This window comes from Rutilus rutilus (genome assembly GCF_951802725.1).
Source record: "Rutilus rutilus genome assembly, chromosome: 10".
Classification (NCBI taxonomy): Eukaryota; Metazoa; Chordata; class Actinopteri; order Cypriniformes; family Leuciscidae; genus Rutilus; species Rutilus rutilus.
Window position 1 is genome coordinate 19,128,398 of NC_140215.1, and position 21,955 is coordinate 19,150,352.

At 36.6% G+C, this 21,955-nt stretch overlaps 1 protein-coding gene across 2 annotated transcripts; it reads right to left on the reverse strand.

Moving 5' to 3' along the window:
- Positions 1–4,191: 4,191 nt before the first annotated feature.
- On the reverse strand, positions 4,192–21,857 carry pgap1 (post-GPI attachment to proteins inositol deacylase 1). Of its 2 annotated transcripts, XM_084421654.1 has the most exons (26): positions 21,616–21,857; positions 20,891–21,044; positions 20,469–20,644; positions 18,941–19,112; positions 16,840–17,000; positions 16,665–16,717; positions 16,475–16,541; positions 15,824–15,929; positions 15,650–15,708; positions 15,478–15,561; positions 14,932–14,981; positions 14,622–14,673; positions 14,452–14,529; positions 14,206–14,281; positions 13,272–13,345; positions 12,966–13,017; positions 12,813–12,879; positions 12,604–12,709; positions 12,486–12,524; positions 12,217–12,401; positions 11,864–12,094; positions 10,341–10,476; positions 10,045–10,095; positions 9,721–9,935; positions 9,435–9,539; positions 4,192–7,293 (listed from the first exon to the last, which is right to left on the reverse strand). In XM_084421654.1, exons 1-26 carry the CDS (start codon positions 21,745–21,747, stop codon positions 7,152–7,154), a joined length of 2,823 nt encoding a protein of 940 aa, XP_084277780.1. In that variant the 5' UTR covers positions 21,748–21,857; the 3' UTR covers positions 4,192–7,151. The 2 variants fall into 2 exon arrangements, with proteins under 2 accessions (XP_084277780.1, XP_084277779.1); XM_084421653.1 differs by lacking the exon at positions 4,192–7,293 and having other exon boundaries at positions 8,818–9,539.
- Between the last annotated feature and the right edge of the window lie 98 nt (positions 21,858–21,955).

A 21,955-nucleotide genomic window follows, 5' to 3' on the forward strand; every position in this document is an offset into this window, starting at 1 on the left:
CACATTAGTTAATTGTAAATGCATTCTGAATAAACATTTAACAATGAGCAATAGTATTTATTAACATTAACAAAGATTAATAAATGGTAATTATTACAATTTGTTTGCATTAATAATGTTTTTTTTTTTTTTTTTTTTTTTTTTTTTTTTAAATATGCATTCTTTAAATGTTGGACAAAACTCATGAAAATATGTTCTGTCAGGGTTGAAACCTCTGGTATGGAGCATTAGAGAGACATTTTCATTCCATAAATCTTCTGTTAGATGTAGCACACTTGACTCTGCTCTGTTGAGGACAGCATTTGTATTCATATGTGCTTTATTCTGAACACTCAAAGACCCTCTCACTTGATCTCACTCCAAACTCCTGTGTTCACATTAATTCTGTGCCGTAAATGAGCTGTATGGGCCAAATGACTTATGTATTTATGAATGGAGAGGTAGACTGTTCAGTGAAGCGGAACGGTGCATCGGATATTAGAAGACATTGTGATTAAATAATTATCTGTCTTTCAACTGAGATGAAAGAAAACTTCAACCTCTCCGTCTAAACCCAGTCAAATGGTGTTTTGGCAGCTACAGTTGCCAAATCTCAGCAGGACTAACAGCCATCTGTTTGGCTGAGGAAAAAATGCAAAATATCAGTAAATGTGACTAATTAGCAGGAATTAAAAGGGCACTGGCAATAAGGGATTTTTTTTAGGAATTACTAACACATACCACTCACCTTTTAAAGGGACTGAAGAAGAGAAAAAGAGAAGCACATTTTTATATCCAGGGCACTCTTTGAGAGTGTCAAGCTAAATAAATAAATAATACATTTAATATATATATATATATATTTTTAGGTACATTTAAATAAAATGTAAAAAGACAACTATATAATATAAATAAATTAAGGAATAATAATTTAAACAATGTAAACAATTACAACATCACTGTACATCACATCTTCATAGCATGCATCGTATTCTTGTTATATTACTTCAGAGTATGAAGGGACACAAACTGCCAGCCCACTCTAATATGCAAAACACCATGCTCAAAGACAAAGGGTTGTAAACTTTCCCTCCGACGGAGTGACCTCCACAGAAGTTAAAGGTCACTGTCCCAGTTACTCTTCTCTCTTCTGTGCATCTTTGGGTTGCTGTTTGTGTGGAACACCATGAGACCTAAGTTACAACCATTGTAACTTCCTCAACCATAACAGAGTCAAACTAAGACTTACTGAAACATCGAGACTTTCTCCTGAGACTGCAGCCGGACACTTGTGCAAGTATCATACATTTGAATAACTAAACAGAGGCTTAGTATGCGCAGTAGACCGCTTGTTAACAAGGTGCTTTGAAATAAGAAACTGATGGTTCTGTTCAGACGGTTAAAGGGATGGTTTGGAGTAAAATCAACCTATAGGGTCCTTTGCACCATGACCTCGAGCCAAACACCCCCCCAGAAGCCTTTTTCCACCTGGTCGAACATTATTAAAGTTAGAGCTTATTTAGAGATATCAGCCAAATGGCTTAGTGCGGGCGATAAGGATGTAGTGTAACAACAAAATAATGATTATTTTTTCCGAAATGTTGACAACTTAGTGTTAACTAATAATTGTTGCAAAATGGTACTACCAACAAAATATTAGTGCATTCCTGGAACTGGTTGTTGTTACACTGCATCCTATGCATCGCTTTCTGCCAGGACTTTCACGTGCTTTTCCCAAACCACTGAAGTGACGTCGACGTCCGGGTTAGCAGTAGCATGAGCCGTCAGGCAAGTGTTATTTAAATAAACTCCTGATGTACTTACACACTTTCCAATGCCTTGTTTTATTAGTATAGAACCTATTTGTACTACTGTAGAAGTTTGGTACCATTCTGGTCATTATTAGTGGGGTAATCTACGAGATACAACCTAGGTTCCATTAGCGCCTGCACTAAGCCATTCGGCTGATATCTCTAAATAAGCTCTAACTTTAATAATGTGCGACCAAGGGAAAAAAGGCTTCTGGGGGGGTGTTTGGCTAGAGGTCATGGTGCAATGGACCCTATAGGTTGATTTTTACTCCGAACCATCCCTTTAAATTACTCTTTTAGCTTCATTTACTTTCACTTTACATTTTACCCATGTATGCGTGATTGTGTGTATGTGTTTTAGATTAGTTATGCGTTTATGATTTAGTTAAATAAAACTTTTGTGCACATTTCACATGAGTTTTGATTCTGGTCCCTGCTTTTAAATCAATGTCCCTTTAACGATGCGAAGCTACATGCTAAGAAAGAGTTATTTTCTGTGGCCACGAAAAATATCCTTTCTGAGAGTTGATAGACGATCAATACTGAGTGTTCGCTGGACGAACAGATTGATTGTTGTAATATTTATTCAGCTACATCAAGATAATTTAATTAACTGATCCAAATATTTATAATTAATTATAACAAGTTATTTAACAAGTTTATTAATTATTCATGTTTCCCTTTTGAGCTAATTTGCTACACAACAAATGAATTGGTCTATATGACTCATGTGGCTTTTCTTAGATCTAAAAAAAAAAAAAAAAAAGATCACAACCACACACACAATGTTCAATAAACTTGAGAACCAACTCTCCGTAAACGATTTTATTGGAACTGCAGTAGTGCTCAAATTGCACGTATTTTTGGGTAAAATAACATTTTAAGATATATAAACACTATAAGCCATTGACTCCACAACACATTCACAACCTGAGAATGTTCAGTTTGTTATTTCACCATATACAAATAATTAAATATGCAAATACCTTCTTATCCTGCACAGTCTGTAACAAATTTCATTACAAAACAGGTGCACAACATCTGACACTTTCTAGCATGTCTGTATATTAAATAACAATAAAAGACGCTCCAGAAATAAGCATGAATAATTATAATAATCACCATATTAAGAAAACAACGATCACAGCCAATCACAGTGACGCTGCTGTTTGACCAAACAGGTGTAAGCCAATGATGTTAAATCCCGACCGCCAGTAGAAGTGCTAATATGTTAGCATACACGTGCTAACAGACAGTGCTTCATCACAGATCAGTATAAAAGAGGCATTGACAAATGTTTATTTACACTCTCTTACAGTTTAGTTACCGCACATGAGTGAAATATGTTCATTACAAAAGCACTACAAACCAAGCAAAACAGCACTATAATCACACTTGTATTACCTTCTACATCTCTTAGTAAATATTTTGTAATATTATGTTTTAGTGAGCAATTTACAACTGCTGATTTATGCTTTCATTTGAAAATATTACAAAATGTAAATACTTATTATTCAGCTTTCAAGTGAGACAAGTAATATAAACTCCTTACAATACAGATTTACAACTCTCCGTTACATAAAACAGACGAGTCACTGTAGTGAGTGAGTCACTGCAACTATATTAAAGCAAAACAGTATTTAGGTTCATGAGGCAGTGAGCTGCATTTTATTAAAAAATAAATAAAAAAGTCAAAACAGTCACAGCTAAACTTGAAGCCCATCATCTGAGACCCCACTCAAAACCAACAGAAATACTGAATTTGTGTTTCTCACACAGAACATGACTGTGGGATGTTCAGGCTTGTAGGCTTTTGTTCCCTCCAATCACATTTGTTTTTAAAGGTTGATTATTGTTCGACTGATCTAAAAAATAAAAATGTTATACTGAACATTTTGTTTTGTTTTGCTTTATAATTCAATTTTTAATTGTCAATCAATTTTAACATTACATTTTTAAATTCAAATTTAATCTATTCCATTTAATCTTTAGGGGTCGGTAGGATATTGGTCACCAAAGCTGCATTTATGTGATCAGAAATACCGTAATATTGTGAAATTTTTCTTATTTTAATATGTAATTTATTCACATGAATTTTCAGTAGCCGTTATTCTAGTCCTCAATGTCACATGATCCTTCAGAAATTATTTTGATGTTGACCAATGTTGAAAAAGGTTGTGCCAATTAATATTTTGTGGAAACCGTGATTTATTTTTTTCAGGATTCATTATATAAAGTTAAAAAGAAAAGCATTTGAAATAGAATTTTATCACTTTTGACGAACTGAAATTAAGATATCTAACTGAACCCAAACTTTGGAAATTTCCAGTGGGGAATTCCTGTCTTTACAATTAACATTGAACATTGTGATATTAATCACATAACACAATCAACACAACACTCTATTAAACAAAATAAGTTTATGCAAGTTCTTCATTAAATTTCACTCAGCAGAAGCCTCGCTAGCATCAATACAAACATTGCTGTCATTGCTGCAGAGTTAAAGAGTTTCTGTTGGATCTGTTTGGCTTCATTGCAGACGGTGAGTGTACTCATTACATGACCAGGACAGATCTGGCCCTAAATAAGCAGTCCTTGCTTCGAGACATAAAATCAGATCCTGGCCTCAAAATATCGTGGCACATCACAGTGAACATCGATGAAAACGATCAGTCACAATCATACTGATAGAAAAAAGGCATCCTTTCAGACTTTCACCACAAAAACAGCTTAAATTTAGCATGAGGCAGAGCAAGATTGCAACATACAGTTACAGTACCATAAAAAAGACAACACACATCAAAGCTCACTGCAAAACATCTCAAATACACACACACTCGTACATTCACAGTGCAGAGGACACAATTCCGTGCCATAGGATTATTTTTTTTTTGGTCAAGTACATCCTGTGAGAGAAGGAAATCTGATTTAAATATCAGACTACTTGGATGGACTGACAAATATCCTCAACATCCGTCCTCAATGACGAGAAGGTTAAATTGCAAATCGGTATCAGAGAAGCAGGGGCATATTACAAGAAAGGCACCGTTTCTCTCATTTGATTCAGGATGACAAAGTATCTTTTCAGCTCTCAGGTAAGCGATCCTGAATCATGAGCAGATCAAATGATGAAAGAGCAGATGGACGCTGCTGAGCAGTGTGTGAGGAACACAGACCATCAACAGCATTCTTCAAACATTACAGTAAAAAAAAGCTATTCAGACAGCAACAATCTCATGGCTACTGTGACTGTGGCAGTGTTTCTAATAATTCGTCTCAGGTCATGAGACTGCTCTATAACCATAAATGTAACTATGATGTCTCTTTAACACCACAAATTGTGCACATTGATGCTGATATAAAATCATCATATTGCTCATCTGTCCAGTTCTGTGATTGCACCTATGTTATGTTTCTTGCCTTACAGCTTCAGCTAATGCAAAAAAATTAATTAAAAAAGGCGTGTTAATACGAACAGATCTGAGATATTTCAGAATTTACAGGCATTACATGTGCATTCTAAGCTAAATGGTTTAAGGCAGAAATGACAGATCGAAGATAGAACAGGCAGAGATCCGATCATTCTCACAAACAGACGTGAATTGCAGAAAAGCGGAACAAACACCTAAAGCTGCTTTTACACCCTTAAAGTCAACATGAAAAAGCATTCGCAATCCAACTCATTTTACTTCTGTAATGTGACATTTTTTTTTAAATGATGTACGAGATGAAACTGGAAATAAATTGACTAAAGAATGAAGTGAAGATTTCCATGAACAGCATGATTGACAGAAACATTTGTAAAAATCGATTGGTTAACAGGGGCTGGAATGAATCGTAAAAGCATTTTCAAAATTTGCTTTTCAAAATAGTTCTATGTGATATGACTACATTTTTTGATTACTGTGAATCAGAATTGAAGAAAATGCTTGTTTACCGTCAACTGAAAAAAGAAAAGCCTCATTTAAAAAGTGATAACATTAGTGTAAGTGAACAAAACGGTTTTACAACACATTCACTGTGAACTTTTCAGTTACTATCCACACTACAGTTAGCTGAATTTGACGTAAAATAAAATAATTCACATTCTGGAGCGAATGTAGGTGTTCTTACTGATCTGTTTCTCAAGATTTTTTTTCTTTCTTTGGAATAAGCAGCACTGATGATTTATGCACAAGAACAGGAAGTAACCCGGGCAAGTTCTTAGGGCACCTTTTTTTTTTTATTCTGGGTGATACAGATAATCGATTATTACATTATGGCCGATAACCATTACTTGACTAATATTAAAATAACACATAATTTTGTATAAATAAATAACTAAAAACAGAAAAAAATATTTTTAAATGCTACCTGTGAATTTAGGCATCACAATATTATAATGTAGGTTTTAAATTTCATAAAGATTGCATTTAACAGCGTTATTAGAATATTAGTGTTTTTAAAGATGAATTAAGTGAGTTTTAGATGACAGCAAAGGTAATCTAAATTTTATAATAGGGGAAATGAGAAGCAAAATTAAATATCCAATGTCATCAGATGCTGATAAATAAAAAAAAACCTTTACCATATCTGTTTTCAGATATAATTTTTTTACTGATATATTGTGTATCCCTATCAATTATGATTTCATGTTGACTTTAAGAATTAACACTAAATCAGAACAATACACTCTCACCACCCCCAATACACACACCAGTACAGGCTAGCTTCCCAGACACTGATTAAATAGCATGCTCAGGTTTGACTGTAATATTGTGACAATTGCAAAAAAAAAATGCTAAACTTTGACAATTTCTTTATTGTTATAATGATTTTATAATGTCTAAACATAAATCTAAATGAAAACCCATTGAGTAATCATCTGCAGCCATCTAGTGGCTATAGTTAAAATTTCATGTTAATTGAATTGAGGTTAGTGGCATGATATAACTGATGTGATGTGAAAACGAGCCGATCACACATTCCATTTTTTGGGGTTTTGCAAGGGCGCCCCTTGCTGCCCCCCCGGCAAGATGCCGGCCTGGGCAGTTGCCCAAGTCGCCTATGCCTAAATCCACCACTGGTTAAGGCTTAAAATGTGTCTGGAAAACTAGCCTTATGGACAAGAGGTATTTCTCATGAATACAGACATACCATCATTAACAAATGTAATACCCTGTCAAGAAACTACAAATGATGACATATGACAAATCACATAACTCTGGATGTGCTGGTCCACTGATGTCACAAGTCCATGTGATCCCAATGAATACACACAGGGTTATAAGGCTGTTTTGGTCTGATCTGGTCTAAATTTATACAAAACTCAAGTCTTGTTCTAATCTCAATGCATACTCACATTTAAAGTTTGTTGGGAGGTCAAAAGAAACAAGAACAGACCAAGAGGGTAAGTGCTGCGGACAAGAAGTAAGTGACTCTGTAAATGTGCAGCGGACAAAAAGCCAGCATTCCCACACACAGCGGCAGCAGTAGATGGAGCATCAGATTAAGCATCAGTTTGCTGTAATACAAGTGTAAATACAGACACACAGCCTTGTTTTAACTTTTTTTTGTAAGAAAGAAATTAATACTTTTATTCAGAAAGGAAGCATTAAATTGATCAAAAGATACAGTAAAGGCATTTGATTTCAAATAAATGCTGTTCTTTTGGACATTCCATGAAAGAATCCTGACAAATGTATCATGGCTTCTTCTACAAAAATTTAAGCAGCGAAAAAAATATTTCTTAAGCACCAAATCAGCATATTAGAATGATTTCTGAAGGATCATGTGATACTTCAGCTTTGCCATCACAAGAATAGTTACTACTATTTTACAATCCTGTTTTACTGTATTTTTGCTCAAATAAATGCAGCCTTAGTGAGCATAGACTTCTTTCAAAAAAATAGTGCGCGCATATGTCTGTTTGTATATACTGTATATATACAGTACTGTGCAAAAGTCTTAGGCACGTTAGTATTTCAAAAAAGGTTTTAAGCCAGTTATTTATATATTTTGCTGTAGTTTGTCAGTAGGAAATATCAGTTTACATGTCCAAACATTCCTTTTGCCATTTATTGTAATAATCCATGATATTTTTGTATGCACAAGGAGCCTGACAACAGCTGGTATGATCCACACACAGATCATCTGGGATTAACAAAGAAAACCCAGAAGAACTGCGGCAACGTCTCCAAGACGCTACTGCCTGTTGTCAGACTCCTTTTGCATACAAACATCTCACTGGATTATTACAATAATAAAAGTAATGTTTGGAAATGTAAACTGATATTTTCTACTGACACACAACAGCAAAATATATAAATAACTGGCTAAAAACCATTTTTTTGTGAAAATACTAACGTGCCTAAGACTTTTGCACAGTACTATATATGTATTCACTACATATTTGTGATGATTTTGAATTATACTTAAAGGCACAGTCAGTAAGTTTCACTGCTAGAGGTTGCTTATTCAAAACAATGAATGAGTGTGGAATCATGGGAGTTGTCGTCTTCACCTCCACAGCCGACAGAAAGCAATCTGATGGGACTCAGAAACCATGTTCATGAGTGAGCTAAAGTATTAAAGTTTTATTAATGTTACTGTGGTATGACGCAGGGTGAAGAAGAGAGCCAGGGAAATTTGACATTGCTGTTTTTATTATGCTTGTCTGCCGCAGTCGGCCGTTCATGCCCCTTTCGTTTCGTTGCTTATGTTTATTTTACGATTAAAGTTACGTTTAATGTCCGCCTCCTTCCTTGAACTTGAAGCAGCTGAATTGCTACTCATACAGGTCACTTTATCTGACAAATTAAATTGCGGGGTAATGTAGCAATGTTTTACTTGGTCAAAACTATCATACTAAAAATAAGTGTGAGTGTGTCGAAAGTTATGTTATAAATGTGTGCTCTGTGCGTTCACTCGGTGGCTGGTTTGAGACACTTGTTGCACATTGCAGTAAGCTAGATCGATATTAAAATATATTAATAAAAGCTGGATGATTTGTGTTGAAAAATGGCATTCATTTTCAAATATATTGTATGGTGGAGAAAATGCTGTATTACTGTTACTGCAAATAAAGCTCTTTCTGATTATGCCATGCAAGGCATGGTACAAACATCTTTCTCATAGTAATTCAAGAAAACAAGAGATTCAAACAAACGTGTTGAGCTATATGAGCTATACAACAATTATTAGTTTTCAGTCGATGCAGGTATCCAAACAGTTGCTCACCTGTCTAATAAAACACATAATATATTAAAGCATCTTTGTTGTTTCTATGGTTTCTACGGAAGTAAAACCGGAAAACGAGGGTAACGCAGATATGACGTCGTTGACAGGTGACGCAATGACAAGGGCTGTCACACTGGTTAAAATAGCTGATTTCTCAGGATTTAAACATTGTTGGAAACATTTAGGATAATGCAGGTATAGAAGTCAACAAAATATCTAACATTGTTCTAGTGGTTTTTGGATATTTTAACCCAAAATGTTTACATATTGTGCCTTTAAGCAACATCATAAATATTGATTGAGATGATTTTAAATGCTCTTTGATGTGGCCATATTAAGCTTCCTAAAGAGTGTGTCAGTAATGAACATTGCGATTTTAAATTATGTAAAATTACATGACTAATTCTGTGAGAAATGCACACAAACCTGCGGAGGAGTGTATCTGTGTTACAGTTGATGAGCAGTACAGAGCTGATGAGCAGGGGCACAATGTGAGGCCAACAGGGGTCAGGATCCAAATGAACCCAATATCTGAACAAGACACAAACACATGTTTAAATTAAAAACTCCTACAGGTCTTTGGCTATAGAGTAGTTTCTCTTCACCTTCAAGGCATTTTCTCTCTTCTAGGACTTTACTTGCACTACTTTAGTAACCTGTATTAAAAATTCAGAAATTTCTAATCAACTTGCACCTTAAATTGCTCTGTTACCTGAGATTGTTCTTCCAGTGGATAAGGGAAGGGGCGCTGAACATCATGGTAAGAGTAAGCATTGTGGACAAACTAAAGTGGAGCTCCAGATCATCTCTGACGTCTTGTAGCACTGATTCTGACAGTAAAGGGCTGCCGTTACATTCTTTACTCTTGCTGTGAGAATCACTGCCATGAAAACCATTTTCTGTGTTTTGTGAAACTTTCTGGGGCGCCTGGTTTAACGGGAACAAAACATTTAGAAATTACAGGTACTGTGAGCCAACTAGAGTAAAAAAAAAGAAAAGAAAGAAAGAAAAATTATGTAAAATAAGGCCTTTATACCAGGTTCAACATGTGGCTCAGTGATCTCTCTGTCATCTGTAATTTAAGCACCTGGACAAAGACAGACAATCACAGGAGACTAAACTCATTATGAAGACAATTGTTAATTAAGAGAGATTAGAGATTAAGAAAGAGAAAGATTTTAATAACTATTACAGGCATCAGCAGGAATAACTTCTTAAGTCAAGCATCCAACTTGAGGTAAAAAAGATTAGAATAATGATTTATCTTACCAACTCCAACCTACTTTATATGAAGTAGGTATGAAACTAAGGAAGGGAGGACAGATCACTCACTCTGTAGAGGTGGAGAAGAGTGGAGACCATAAGAGCCAGCGCTCCACAGGTGACGCCTCCAAGCACACTCAGAGAGACTATCAGGAGAATCTGAGTATGAAGACGAAGCGTGCCACAGTCCCGGGACACTGAAGGTCTGTAAACAAACACAGTGTTACACATGATTTGTGGAAACATTTCTGAAAAGACCAGCAGCTGGCAAGTAGTTTCTATGCCAGAAAATGAACAATCTCAGCTATTAACTGCATTAGGGACGTTGTTATAACATACATAATGCTTTTTCTATTTTTTAATTCAGCATCAAGATTTTAGATCAAAATACATAGTGCATAGTCTATATATAAGGAAAGCAGTTTATTTTATGTCCTACAAACAACGCTGAAACGGCAATATATGTCGATATAAATTTATTAATGGACACTTAAAGGGGTCATCGGATGCAAAATTTACATATAAATGTGTCTTGCAGTGTGTGGACACAACCACCATACAATGAAAAAAATCCATACACTCTTTTTTTTTATCCTCAAAAAGCCTAAACACTCTCAATAATCAAGCAGTTTGGATTTTCTGAGCAATATGATGTCATATTGCTCATGCTCCGCCCACAACCACTGAAGGACTGTCCGGTATTAGCATATTTCCGCCCTCAGCCATTTGTATACCGTCCACCAGGGCAGCACTTTATATGTTTTGTGTCAACACGCCCCATGGAAGAGAGGGGTGGGGTGAGCAGTTGCTCATTATCATTTAAAGAGACATGCACCAAAACGCGTTGCTGTGAACAGAGCTGTTTTTGAAAAAGGGTGTTGTTTCACACAACCATCCGATGACCCCTTTAAGATTTATAGACACCTCAAGATACAGTCATGTTAAAAAAAAGAAAAAAAAAAGAAGCCTTCTTGCATGTGCATTTGAAGGGTGTCCGTAAGGTTTTTGAGAGTCTCTTTTGCCCAGCAAGGCTGTATTTATTTGATTAAAAATACAGTAAAATAATAATTCTATTTGACTATGTTTTAAATGCAAAGCTGAATTTTCAGCATCATTACTCCAGTCTTCAGTGTCACATGATCCTTCAGAAATTCTAATATGCTGATTTGATGCTTATGAAACATTTCTTAATATTATCAATGTTGAAAACAGTTGTTCTGCTTAAAATATTGGTGGAAATGTGATTCTTTTTCTTTTTTTAGGATTCTTTGTAAGAGCATTTGTTTGAAACAGAAATCTTTGTAACATTATAAATGTCTCTACTCAAACTTTTGATCAATTTAATGTATCCATGAAGGATAAAAGGATTAATTTCTTCAAAAAACAAAATCTTACTGACCCTAAACTTTTAAAAAGTAGTGTATAAATATGAAACATTTTAACATTTAGATAAATGCATTGTTGAACTCACAGAATGACAAATGTGTTTATTTTTGTTTGTGGATTTAGATCAAAACATAAAACTTAATTCATGCAAAACATCTATTTATTTAGAGCACCTACTACAAAGCAATTAGTAACATGATTTTCACCTGTGCAGTGGAGCAAGAAAAAAGGACAGGAAGTAGACAGACACTCTGAGGACTGTGCTACCCCAGAATGCAATGGCTGCACCGAGCACACAGAGCAGTGGGGATACCAGACGAGGCCATTCCTGCATAGAGGCTTTTGGATCCTGGGATATGCTTTCCACAGAGTTTAGAGGAAGAGTATCCACCCCAGGCAGACCCAGAGAGGACCAGACATCATGAAACCAGCTCTGCCTATAGCAGAAAACCCCTCGAAAAGATTAAAACGGGAGCACTGCCTGACTAGGCTCCTGTGTTTTGCAGAAAAATAGAATCCGCATTCAAATACAGCAGATAGACACTGTGTCAAGACTCACCTGAGCAGCAGCAGCAGCAGGAGGACAGGTAGTTCCAGTTTGTGGACCTGTAATGATTTACTCATGGCTTCTTGCATTCCAACAGGATGCCCCAATCTTTTGATGGAGCTCAGCTGAGCCCTGATCATCAGAAGAAGCACTACTGCTGAGTAGACAGGCAGAACTGGACCACAGAAACGTAGAATCTAAAGAACAACGATTTTTTTTTAATACGAGACTCTGGGTTCCAAGTTAAAATTGGCAGATGAAATACCACAGTGTAAGCACACCTGCCCAAGCACTTTTGGAAACGAAGTCCGAATAGACACCTGTAGAAAAACAAGACAATGTTAGTTGTCTTACTGGTAGGTTTACCTGTGAGGAAAACAAAGGATGTGGATGAAATACCTTGTATTGGCAGTTGGGGGCAGTGTGGAGCTGCAGGAGGGCACTGGAGGTGTTGTCCGGGCGGCTGGTGTGAAGCATGCTGTAGATCTCAGATACCGAAGGAATACTTGGATTGAAAACATTTAAGAGTTTTAAAAGACACAATCATCTCTACTCTGATGCAAAAAGAGAGCTGCGGTGAGATGAAGAAAGCTGGCTGATTATTCTACCTTGCCATAGCAAAGGAGTCTTCTTGAAACCAAGGTACCCTCACTCTGTACACACTTGGCAGTCTGTCTGTATAACACAACACGTATAGTATCAGACGCGAGTCTTTTAAAACACCATGCTGAATTTCTGGCAAATGAAGCTGAACTGGTTACCTTTAGTGGTTTTACAGTGACTCATGACCGTTATTCTGAAAGCCTGATAAACCTGAAGGAGCACAAACTAGAGTTCACATGTCTTTTGCTTTGGGGTATCTTATTTTAGTAAAAGGATTAATGCATAACCAATTACTACTAATAATAATAGGAACATTATCCTCAAAAGACTTTATAATGATAAAGATTATTATGGGATTTAAGCCATTACAAATGCTTCTATGTATAAAACTGAATATTTGAAAAACCAGAGAGATTAAATCTATAGAGAAGCTGAGGTTAACAGGGAATGTTGTGAGCGATCACCTGATGAAAGTCTTGTAGCAGTAGTGTATGGAGCAGCCCAGAGGAGTTAATGCTGATGTCACTGACGGTCAGACCTGCAAACAGTCACATTCAGGTTAAAGTGTTTGCATACATTAAACACAACTTACTTGGTTTTAAAAGGTAAGAAAGAAAGACTGTATTTGACACTGTATTTTATTCGACTATTACATGCTTATTTTTTTCTGCCAATTTTAAAGTTAAAATGCCCCTATTATGCGTTTTAGGATATTACCTTTCATGTAGTGTTTAACATAGCTGTTTGTATATGTAAAATGTCTACAACGTTTCAAAGATTAAAGTGCACGATAAATGAGTTGTTTTCCAAAATAAAGAACCGATTCTGAACTGCCTGAAACGAGTCGTCAGTAAATCCAGTTTTACTTCCTGCACAAATCTACATAGGTCTGTAACAAATTTACATAATGTCAGCCTATGGTCTTCATTGGCTTCCAGCGAACAACGTCTACTTTGACCCGCCATCAAACACTGTAGTTATAGTAGAGGCCCGAAAGGGTTCGTGTTGTCGACATGTCAAATCCACTTTGTATGCACTTCCAAAGGATGAGGACTCAAGCTCAAATTGATAATATGGTAAAACTGAAGCCCTTGTTACTAAGTGCTGTGTAAGCCTCCAGAGCTGAAAATCAGATGTGGTAATGGACGTGTCCGTTCTTGTTTTTTTACTTTGGATGCATGTAAACCTATTTTAGGAGACCTCCAAAACAAAATTAGGAACCTTAAAAATGCCATAACAGGGGAACTTTAAATGTGCATAAAAATAAAAGAGTTCATGCAGCTGTCATTACAGAAAAAAGAGAACAAAAAATACTAAAACACTGCTCTGGATTAAAGTGTCTGCTAAATGCCTTAAAAGTAAAATGTCAATATATACATGTATGTGATTTTGGCTCACCAAAGGACAGCGTATGAGGCACTTGCACTGAGACGGTCAGGCTCTGCTCTCTCTGCAGCTCACACTCCACTAAAAACTACAATCAGACAATCAAGCATTTAGAATGGATCTTTAAATAGTTCATCATGCAAATTGTTTTGACATGAATCAACCTATGCATGTTTTAAAAAGAAAGATCTACTAATGTGGTCTGTCATGTAATGTAAGTTTTCATAATGAACATGATAATGTGGACTGTAAGTTAACCTGTCCTCCGCTGGGGTTAGAGGCATCAATGATGAGGTGAGAGACCGACATGAGTTCACTGATTTTCACTGTCACCGCCTATAAAAGAACAGACTGTTTATAGATCAAATTTATTTTAAATGTAGTACTATAAGTTGTGTTTTTGCATGTGTAAGAAAAACTAGACTGACCTTATAGGCTGGAAGGAGCTCTGTCTCAGATGACAGATCTATTGCCTGAACACTAGAAAATGAGGAAAAACAGAGAAAAAAACACTTTACAAAGCAAATCTAACATATTCAACAATAGTCCAGAGTGCTGGTATGGATATGGATCAGCATGTGTGCGCGATGCACCAGATAGATGAAAATGTGTCAACTTTGTGAAAGACATTTTTTTTGTTTTTATGCACATGCAGAAATGACTGGCGCAGATTCTGTATGGGCCCTGGTCATTTCCAATTACAAGAGGATTAGAATTCATCTGGTTCATTTTACTCACCACATGGAGCCGCTCATTTGTGAGCAGCCGTACAGCCAGCTGGTCATTTCCTGTTAAACATGCAGAAATAAACAGAGCTCTTCAAAACATGCTTGAGAACATTCACAATCAGCATAAGTCATGACAGATACTTGGACCACAGCCTGCCTGAAGGAAAAACTGTATTTTCCTGCAAAATATGTACTTTTTTGCTTATTACAATACTATTATTATAATTTTTTTACAAGTGTGAGCAGTGAGAATCCAAATGCTTTGCAAAATTAACAAGCGAGTTTCTTTTCTTAATTTATACTCAATAACTAAATTCTGCTTCATAATATTTGACCTTTTTTTTTTTTTTTATTTGTACATTAATTTATATTTAAATGCACAATAATACTGCAGATTTTCTTTAAGACTGGGACAGCTGACACCACATAAAAAAATGTCAAAGGAATGCTCTTAAATAGACTTAATTTCACTGTAATGTTTGGTGACATTCAAATCAAAATGATACATTTAAAGGAAAAATAGGGTTCTGAGTGTGACGCTGTTGGACTCCCTCACCATATTATTACTGCGGCAATGGAAATGACTGTAGGCCTTCCTTCGACTGGAGAGAGCAAACAGGAAGTACTTGACTTGAGCTTCCTGCCAAGAGGATAGTTTACATCAGTGCAATGTTCAGAGAGAAGCTGCTGGCATAATTTTTCCCAGAGATGATGAAACATATTGTCACCTTGGGGGCAGTGTAGAACAGACGGAGTGTGTTGACCTCCTTCCATGCCTCAGGAGGAGCTGGAAGGATGGATGAATGAATAGAATCGGATAAAAATAGTAAGAAGTAACAGAGATTCAGATATTATCTTCCAGCTGTGTGGAAGACTATAAATATGTTCGCACAAACACAGACCTGAGAAAGTGACAGGGTCTTCCTGTGCTTCTCCAGGCTGCAGCACTGGGTGTCTAAAGAAGTGATAGTTCAACACTGACATTCGCTTCTCAGGACTCTCTGTAAACTAAAGAGAAGCATCAGTCAATAAAAACAACTTGAACACGAACATTAACACGGTATTAATTTAGGACAGTGTAGGAATCTCAGACGTGAACACAAGGAGACTCGGTTGTATCTTCAGCAGGATTCTTTATTGAGAAAGAGCTGTTGGTACTGTAGCTGTAGTCATCAAGACTAACTAAGGCAATGTACATTGTAGTTTGTATAGATTTTAGGAGGCAGTGCTTAGAAACAGAGACAAAGCACCTGGCTGATGACCTTATACAAAGCATGCAAAAATGAAGAATCCAGGTATAGGAACCCACACCAGACTCTAGACTAGAGTGTCACCAGTCCTAATCCAATCCACATAACTATTCAAAGAATAGGACAGGGGCTCCAGGAGCCATTAAAGACAATGGGTGAGAGCCTCAGAAATCAGACTCATTAGACTTACAATAAAGAGAACAGGACTGGCAGGAACCAGTTTTTCATGTGATGTTATGTGAGGATGTAAGATCAGAAGATCTTAAACAGATTCTTATATTTGTAATTCCACACAGTGCTCACCTGCCCCGTTTCAGGTTCAATAAGGTCGAAGAACGCCCGAACTGTGGCCAGAACCAGCTCCTTGCACCTTGTATGAAGCATTTGAAATTACAAAGAAGGAAATTCACTGGTTGTTAAGAAGCTAAGTAGCTTAAAAGCAGAATAATTAGGCATCAGTTTTTAAGCTCAATGTTAGCATACAAAAACATACCAAACAATGGAAATATGATCCGTGGAAACCCATGTTCGAGGAACTGCAGTCACCTAAAACCAATTTACAAAACACACATGTAAGGAAGGACATAAAAAAGGCAGGTTGAGCTCTTTAGGTTAACTAAAGAGAATTTTTAAAGAAAGATCTCAAAGAAAATGGCTTGTAGACCTACCACAACTGACATCTTATTGAGGTCATCAATGGGACAGGACAGCGCCGTCAAGCCAGAGCGCACTTGGAAGTCAAGGTAACCACCACCCACAGAGAGAACGGTTATATTACGAAAGTCTTCAGCATTTGTGGCCCAGCGATTCCTGACTGTGGAGTAAAACTCTACAACAGACACACAATTCAGATGTTAGCGTACCAACTATGTTTACATCAACATTTTTGTTTGAGAAAGTAAATGTACAATTATGCAAGTCCATACCTTCTGAATACACTATCGTTCAAAGATTTGGGGTTGATAAGATTTTTTTTATCTTTTTGAAAGAGTCTCGTGTTCAGCAAAGGGTACATGTTTTTGATCAAAATTACAAATTACAAATAAAAATAATTGTTTTCCATTTTAATATATTTTGAAATGTAATTTATTCCTGTAATGCAAAGCTGAATTTTCAGCATCGTTCGTCCAGTCTTCAGTGTCACATGATCCTTCAGGAATCATTATAATAAGCTGATTTTGTGCTTAAAAAACATTTATTATTATTATCAATGTTGAAAACAGCTGTGTTGCTTAATATTGTTGTGGAAACCGTATTACATTTGTTTGTTTTTTGGGGGGATTCTTGGATAAATATAAACTTCAAAAGAATATCTTTTATAAAAATAAAAATGTCTTTACTGTCCCTTGTTATCCACTTAATGCATCCTTGCAGAATAAAAGTACTAATTTCTTAAGAAAATACCTCACCCCAAACTTTTGAACAGTAGTGTACCTTCAAAACTCTCAAACAAATTTTCTGTACAGTTGCAATCAAGATTATTTAACCCCTCTGGAGACTGTAATAATTTACAAATGTAAGCTTTTGTTAAGATACAGAGTTTAAAAAAAATGCATCTATAACAGTTTAGTGGCTAATTAAATGTGATACTGTTAATTTACAATGTAATGCTTTTGAGTTTTTTTTTTTTTGCAAAACAGCTATTTCATAATTATTCAGCCCCTATTCAACACTGCTGTTTGTGTAAAACACAATTAAACCTGTAATGTAACACATACATACATTTAGCCCATGCATGTGCTAAAGTTGAGTATCAAATATGGCAAAAGGCAAAATAGCTCTCACAAAAGCACAATTTTTTATTACATTAAAAAGTCTATGGCTACAATAAGATTTCCAAAACACTAAAAGTTTCTAGAGACACAGCTGGCAGCCTTATTCATAAGTTTAAAATTTGTTGTACCAGAAAATCTTTGAGGGTGTTGAAGAAAAAGCACAATAAGGGGAATAAAATGTTGGTTACACTTTATTTTAATGTGTCCCTGTTACAGTGTAATTATAGATTTAAGTACTGAGTAATAATAATTAACTACATGTACTTACTATTGGGTTTGGGTAGGATCAGGATTTGGTTGAGGGTTAATTGCATGTAATTATGCATAATTTAGAGTTATTACTACAGTAAATACATGTAACGTGTGTAACAAGGACACATTAAAATAAAGTGTTACCAAAATGTTTGATCAGAGGAACTGAGAAAACCCCTCAATTTACAGCCAAAGGATTTCAAGATGACCAGATAAAAGGAGGAAAAATCATTTTAGATATTCATCCAAATCTACTTCAGCTTGGTTCAGGGATCAGTCGTAGAATGTTCTCGAGTGGCCTGTACAGTCTTCAGATTTACATCTCATTGAAAATATTTGGTGGAATTTAATGAAAGCAGTAGTATGGGGAAAACCAAAGATTATCAGTGATCTGGAAGCTTTTCAAATAAGGAATGGGCCAAGATTGCAGTAGAGAGGTGACAGAAACGTCTAAGCACTTACAGTTTATTGGAGGTTATAAAGAATAAAACATTCTGCACAAAATGTGACTCTTGTAATTTTTTACATAATTGTATAGAGCAAATAAAAAAAATTTCTTCTTCAATTTTTCATCAACTTAACAAGAATCACTCAAATGTGTATTAATAAACTTTCTATAATGCTTTTCTTTAACTGTTTTCATAACATTTTGTTCTCAGCGGCAAAATGTCTTGCAGTATAATCATTTTATAAATAATTTTGATTGCAACTGTATGTGTGTCTGTATGTTTTTTTCCCCTACCCAGTATATAAGGGTCAACAGACAGGACAGGTGCCTGGTGGGGGGAGGCCTGGGTGATGATGAGGCTGACCAGCCGTGGATTGAAGCGTGCCAGGGTGAACAAGGCTCTTGCCACCACTCCACCCATGGAGTGACCCACCAGAACCACACCTGTGGGGGGGTCTGGACGGTCCTGCAGCCATGAGAATGTAGTAAAAAGACCATTGGTTTGGATGTGGATAATCTACTAATTGCAGTGAGCTTTAATTACTAAATCAATAAAGGCTGGAATACACCACATGACTTTTAAAGTCTGGCATCATACACTTGCTGACTTGCAGAGGGAAAAACTGGGCATCATACACAAAACAAACGAGAATCATATGCCAAAATATCAAACATTTGTTAAATCTTCCACGTGGATGGAATCATAGTCTGAAGCTAAAAATCAGAATCTGTGCCCATCATACAGTACGTGATTTTCTGTGAAATCTGTCAACTCCAACTTCCCAAAATCTGCAGACTCACTCTAACTTTCGGCAACAAGCACTGTCTCCTCCAGACTGAAAATTGCACAAAAAAAATCTGTGCCAAAGTCATGTGGTATATATTCCAGCCACATTAACCCTTTGGGGTCTGAGGTGTTTTTTGGGGCACTGGAGATGTTTTGACATGCCATGACATTTGTGCTTATTTCAGTTACTTATAACATTTTAATGGCTAAAACTGCAAGTAATCTTTTATAAGCATATATATTTTCTGTGCGGTCAACCCAAAACTGATACTGGAAAGATACTGGTCCATAAATTCGATCATTACTATTATTGCTCTTAAAGGAGAACTCCGGTCAATTTTAACATTGAGCTAATTTTTTTGTACATTTGGAGTGCTGTCAGTACAGAGAACAACGACAAAAATCGGTTCCTCAGTAGTCAATTGTCGAGTTCACGCGCATAGGTTTAGTACCTATGATCACGTGCGTGAACTCGACAATCGACTACTGTGGACTTCGACCGAAAACAGGAAAAAAATACAGGTATGTGCGCTGGCTGAATAAACATCATTTTTATTAATATCTTTCACATCTACTGCAGTCAGATTCACCCGCGTTCACTCCGAAGGAATCACTCACATGACCTGTGCACTTGTAATGACACATCAAGGATGTTAAGAGGCTAAAAGCAGGTTTAAAACTTGCCCCATTGAAGTCAACAGGGTGCAAATTTTAAAACGAGGATAACTCGGTGTAGGCAACACCGATTTTTGTCGTTGTTCTCTGTACTGACAGCACTCCAAATGTACAAAAAATGAGCTCAATGTTAAAATTGACCGGAGTTCTCCTTTAAACCACAGTGCATAAAGTGTGAGAAAAGTGTAGAATACTGTAATTTGTGATCTGTAATTTCAACAAAGAGACAGAAAGGGACAGAAAATGATAGATAGGAAAGGGTGAAGGAAAGAAAAGTAAAGGAAATAAAGAAAATTAAGGAAGAAAAGTGGAAGTAAAGGGACAAAAAGATACACAGTAAAAAGGACCTTGACCTCTGACCTTATAAAGGCGCAAGATGGCTTTGATGCTTTCATGTAGAAACTGAGTCTGTCTGCGCAAACTGCCCCCGTACAGGGCCACCAGCTCCTCGTTGAAGTCAATAGTGAACACATTCATATGGATCCCTCTCTCCAGGTTCTCAGCCTTCCTCAACGCCACTGAACCCAGAGAACGAGCTGCAAGAGAGAGTATAACAACATTTTTGTTTTGCAATGAGCTCTCACATCCTCCATGTGCTATTTATAATCTGAAAATTTCATTTGCATTGGGAGTCGGGACAAATTCAGTAGGAGGATCAAGACTGACTGAGCAAACAAACCAGCTGTCAAAACCCAGGCAAATTAAACAAGGCCAAGCTATTTATATACATGTGTACAAGATGTGCTGATTGAAATATTGAAGACAAAACAGTTCCATCTCACCTTGCTTGTAGCTGCCCGCATTCCCAGGCAGGAAGAGCACAGGTGCGCCGGTGAGCTTGAGTCCTCTGGTCTCCTGAGCATATGCGCCCTCTCCATACAGATACAGGCCGTATGATGGGTACTGGCGCGCGACACGCCTCGGAAGCGGCACGCGCTGCAAACGCACGCGCACAAAATGACAGGTGTGACTGTGAATATTCACGCGCAGAGTATAATAATGCAAACCGAGTTGTGGAACAGGATTTCTGACACAAACGAAACTTTAAATGAATGTACAGGTTTTGATGCAGGTATGACATTTAGAGCTTCATTTTAAGATGTACTATGTCACCATAATAAGTAAACATCTAAATACAAAAAAAGAATAACAATTAAGAAGTAAATATTGTTTACACAAAATATACAGTCAATTCATTAAAAGAAATGTTACGCTTACTGTCTTCGGCTTGGTTTGACTGAGGAACACAAGTGTGACCCCTTATACCACGGTTTTACCCATAAATATTGTGTAATGACTGATGTGGCTGATTAGGTTTGTTTATTATTGCCAAAACAACAGGTATGATGACATGTATGAGGAACTGATGGCCTGCCAGTGAATTGTGCACACTATCCTTAGCCAGTAATGTTGCCTTATTTATAATAAATGGTGCATTTTGCTAAATGCAAACCAAACATATCAAGAAAACAACAGTGATAAAGACTATATTTGCAGTGATACTCACTCGGTATTCTGGGTACTCGAACATGTATGTCATGCTGCATCGATTCTCCTCGAAACTAAATAATAATTCCCGCAAACCCACGAGCAAAAGCCCAAGAGCAAAGCCGTAAAACGCGTATACAGCGAGTCTCATGTCTCCACAAAATAAGCTTGATTATATTCACAAATTCATTGTAATCGTGTCTCCGCTTTCCTTGTTGTAAACCCACACTATCTGTTTGAACCTATAGGAAACCACCCACGGACCTGTCATGCAGCTCCTGGGACGACGTCACGGCGCAGACAGGACAGTTAGCCAATAGAGAGAGGGAATGTGTTCTTGGTTTGACCAATCAGAATTG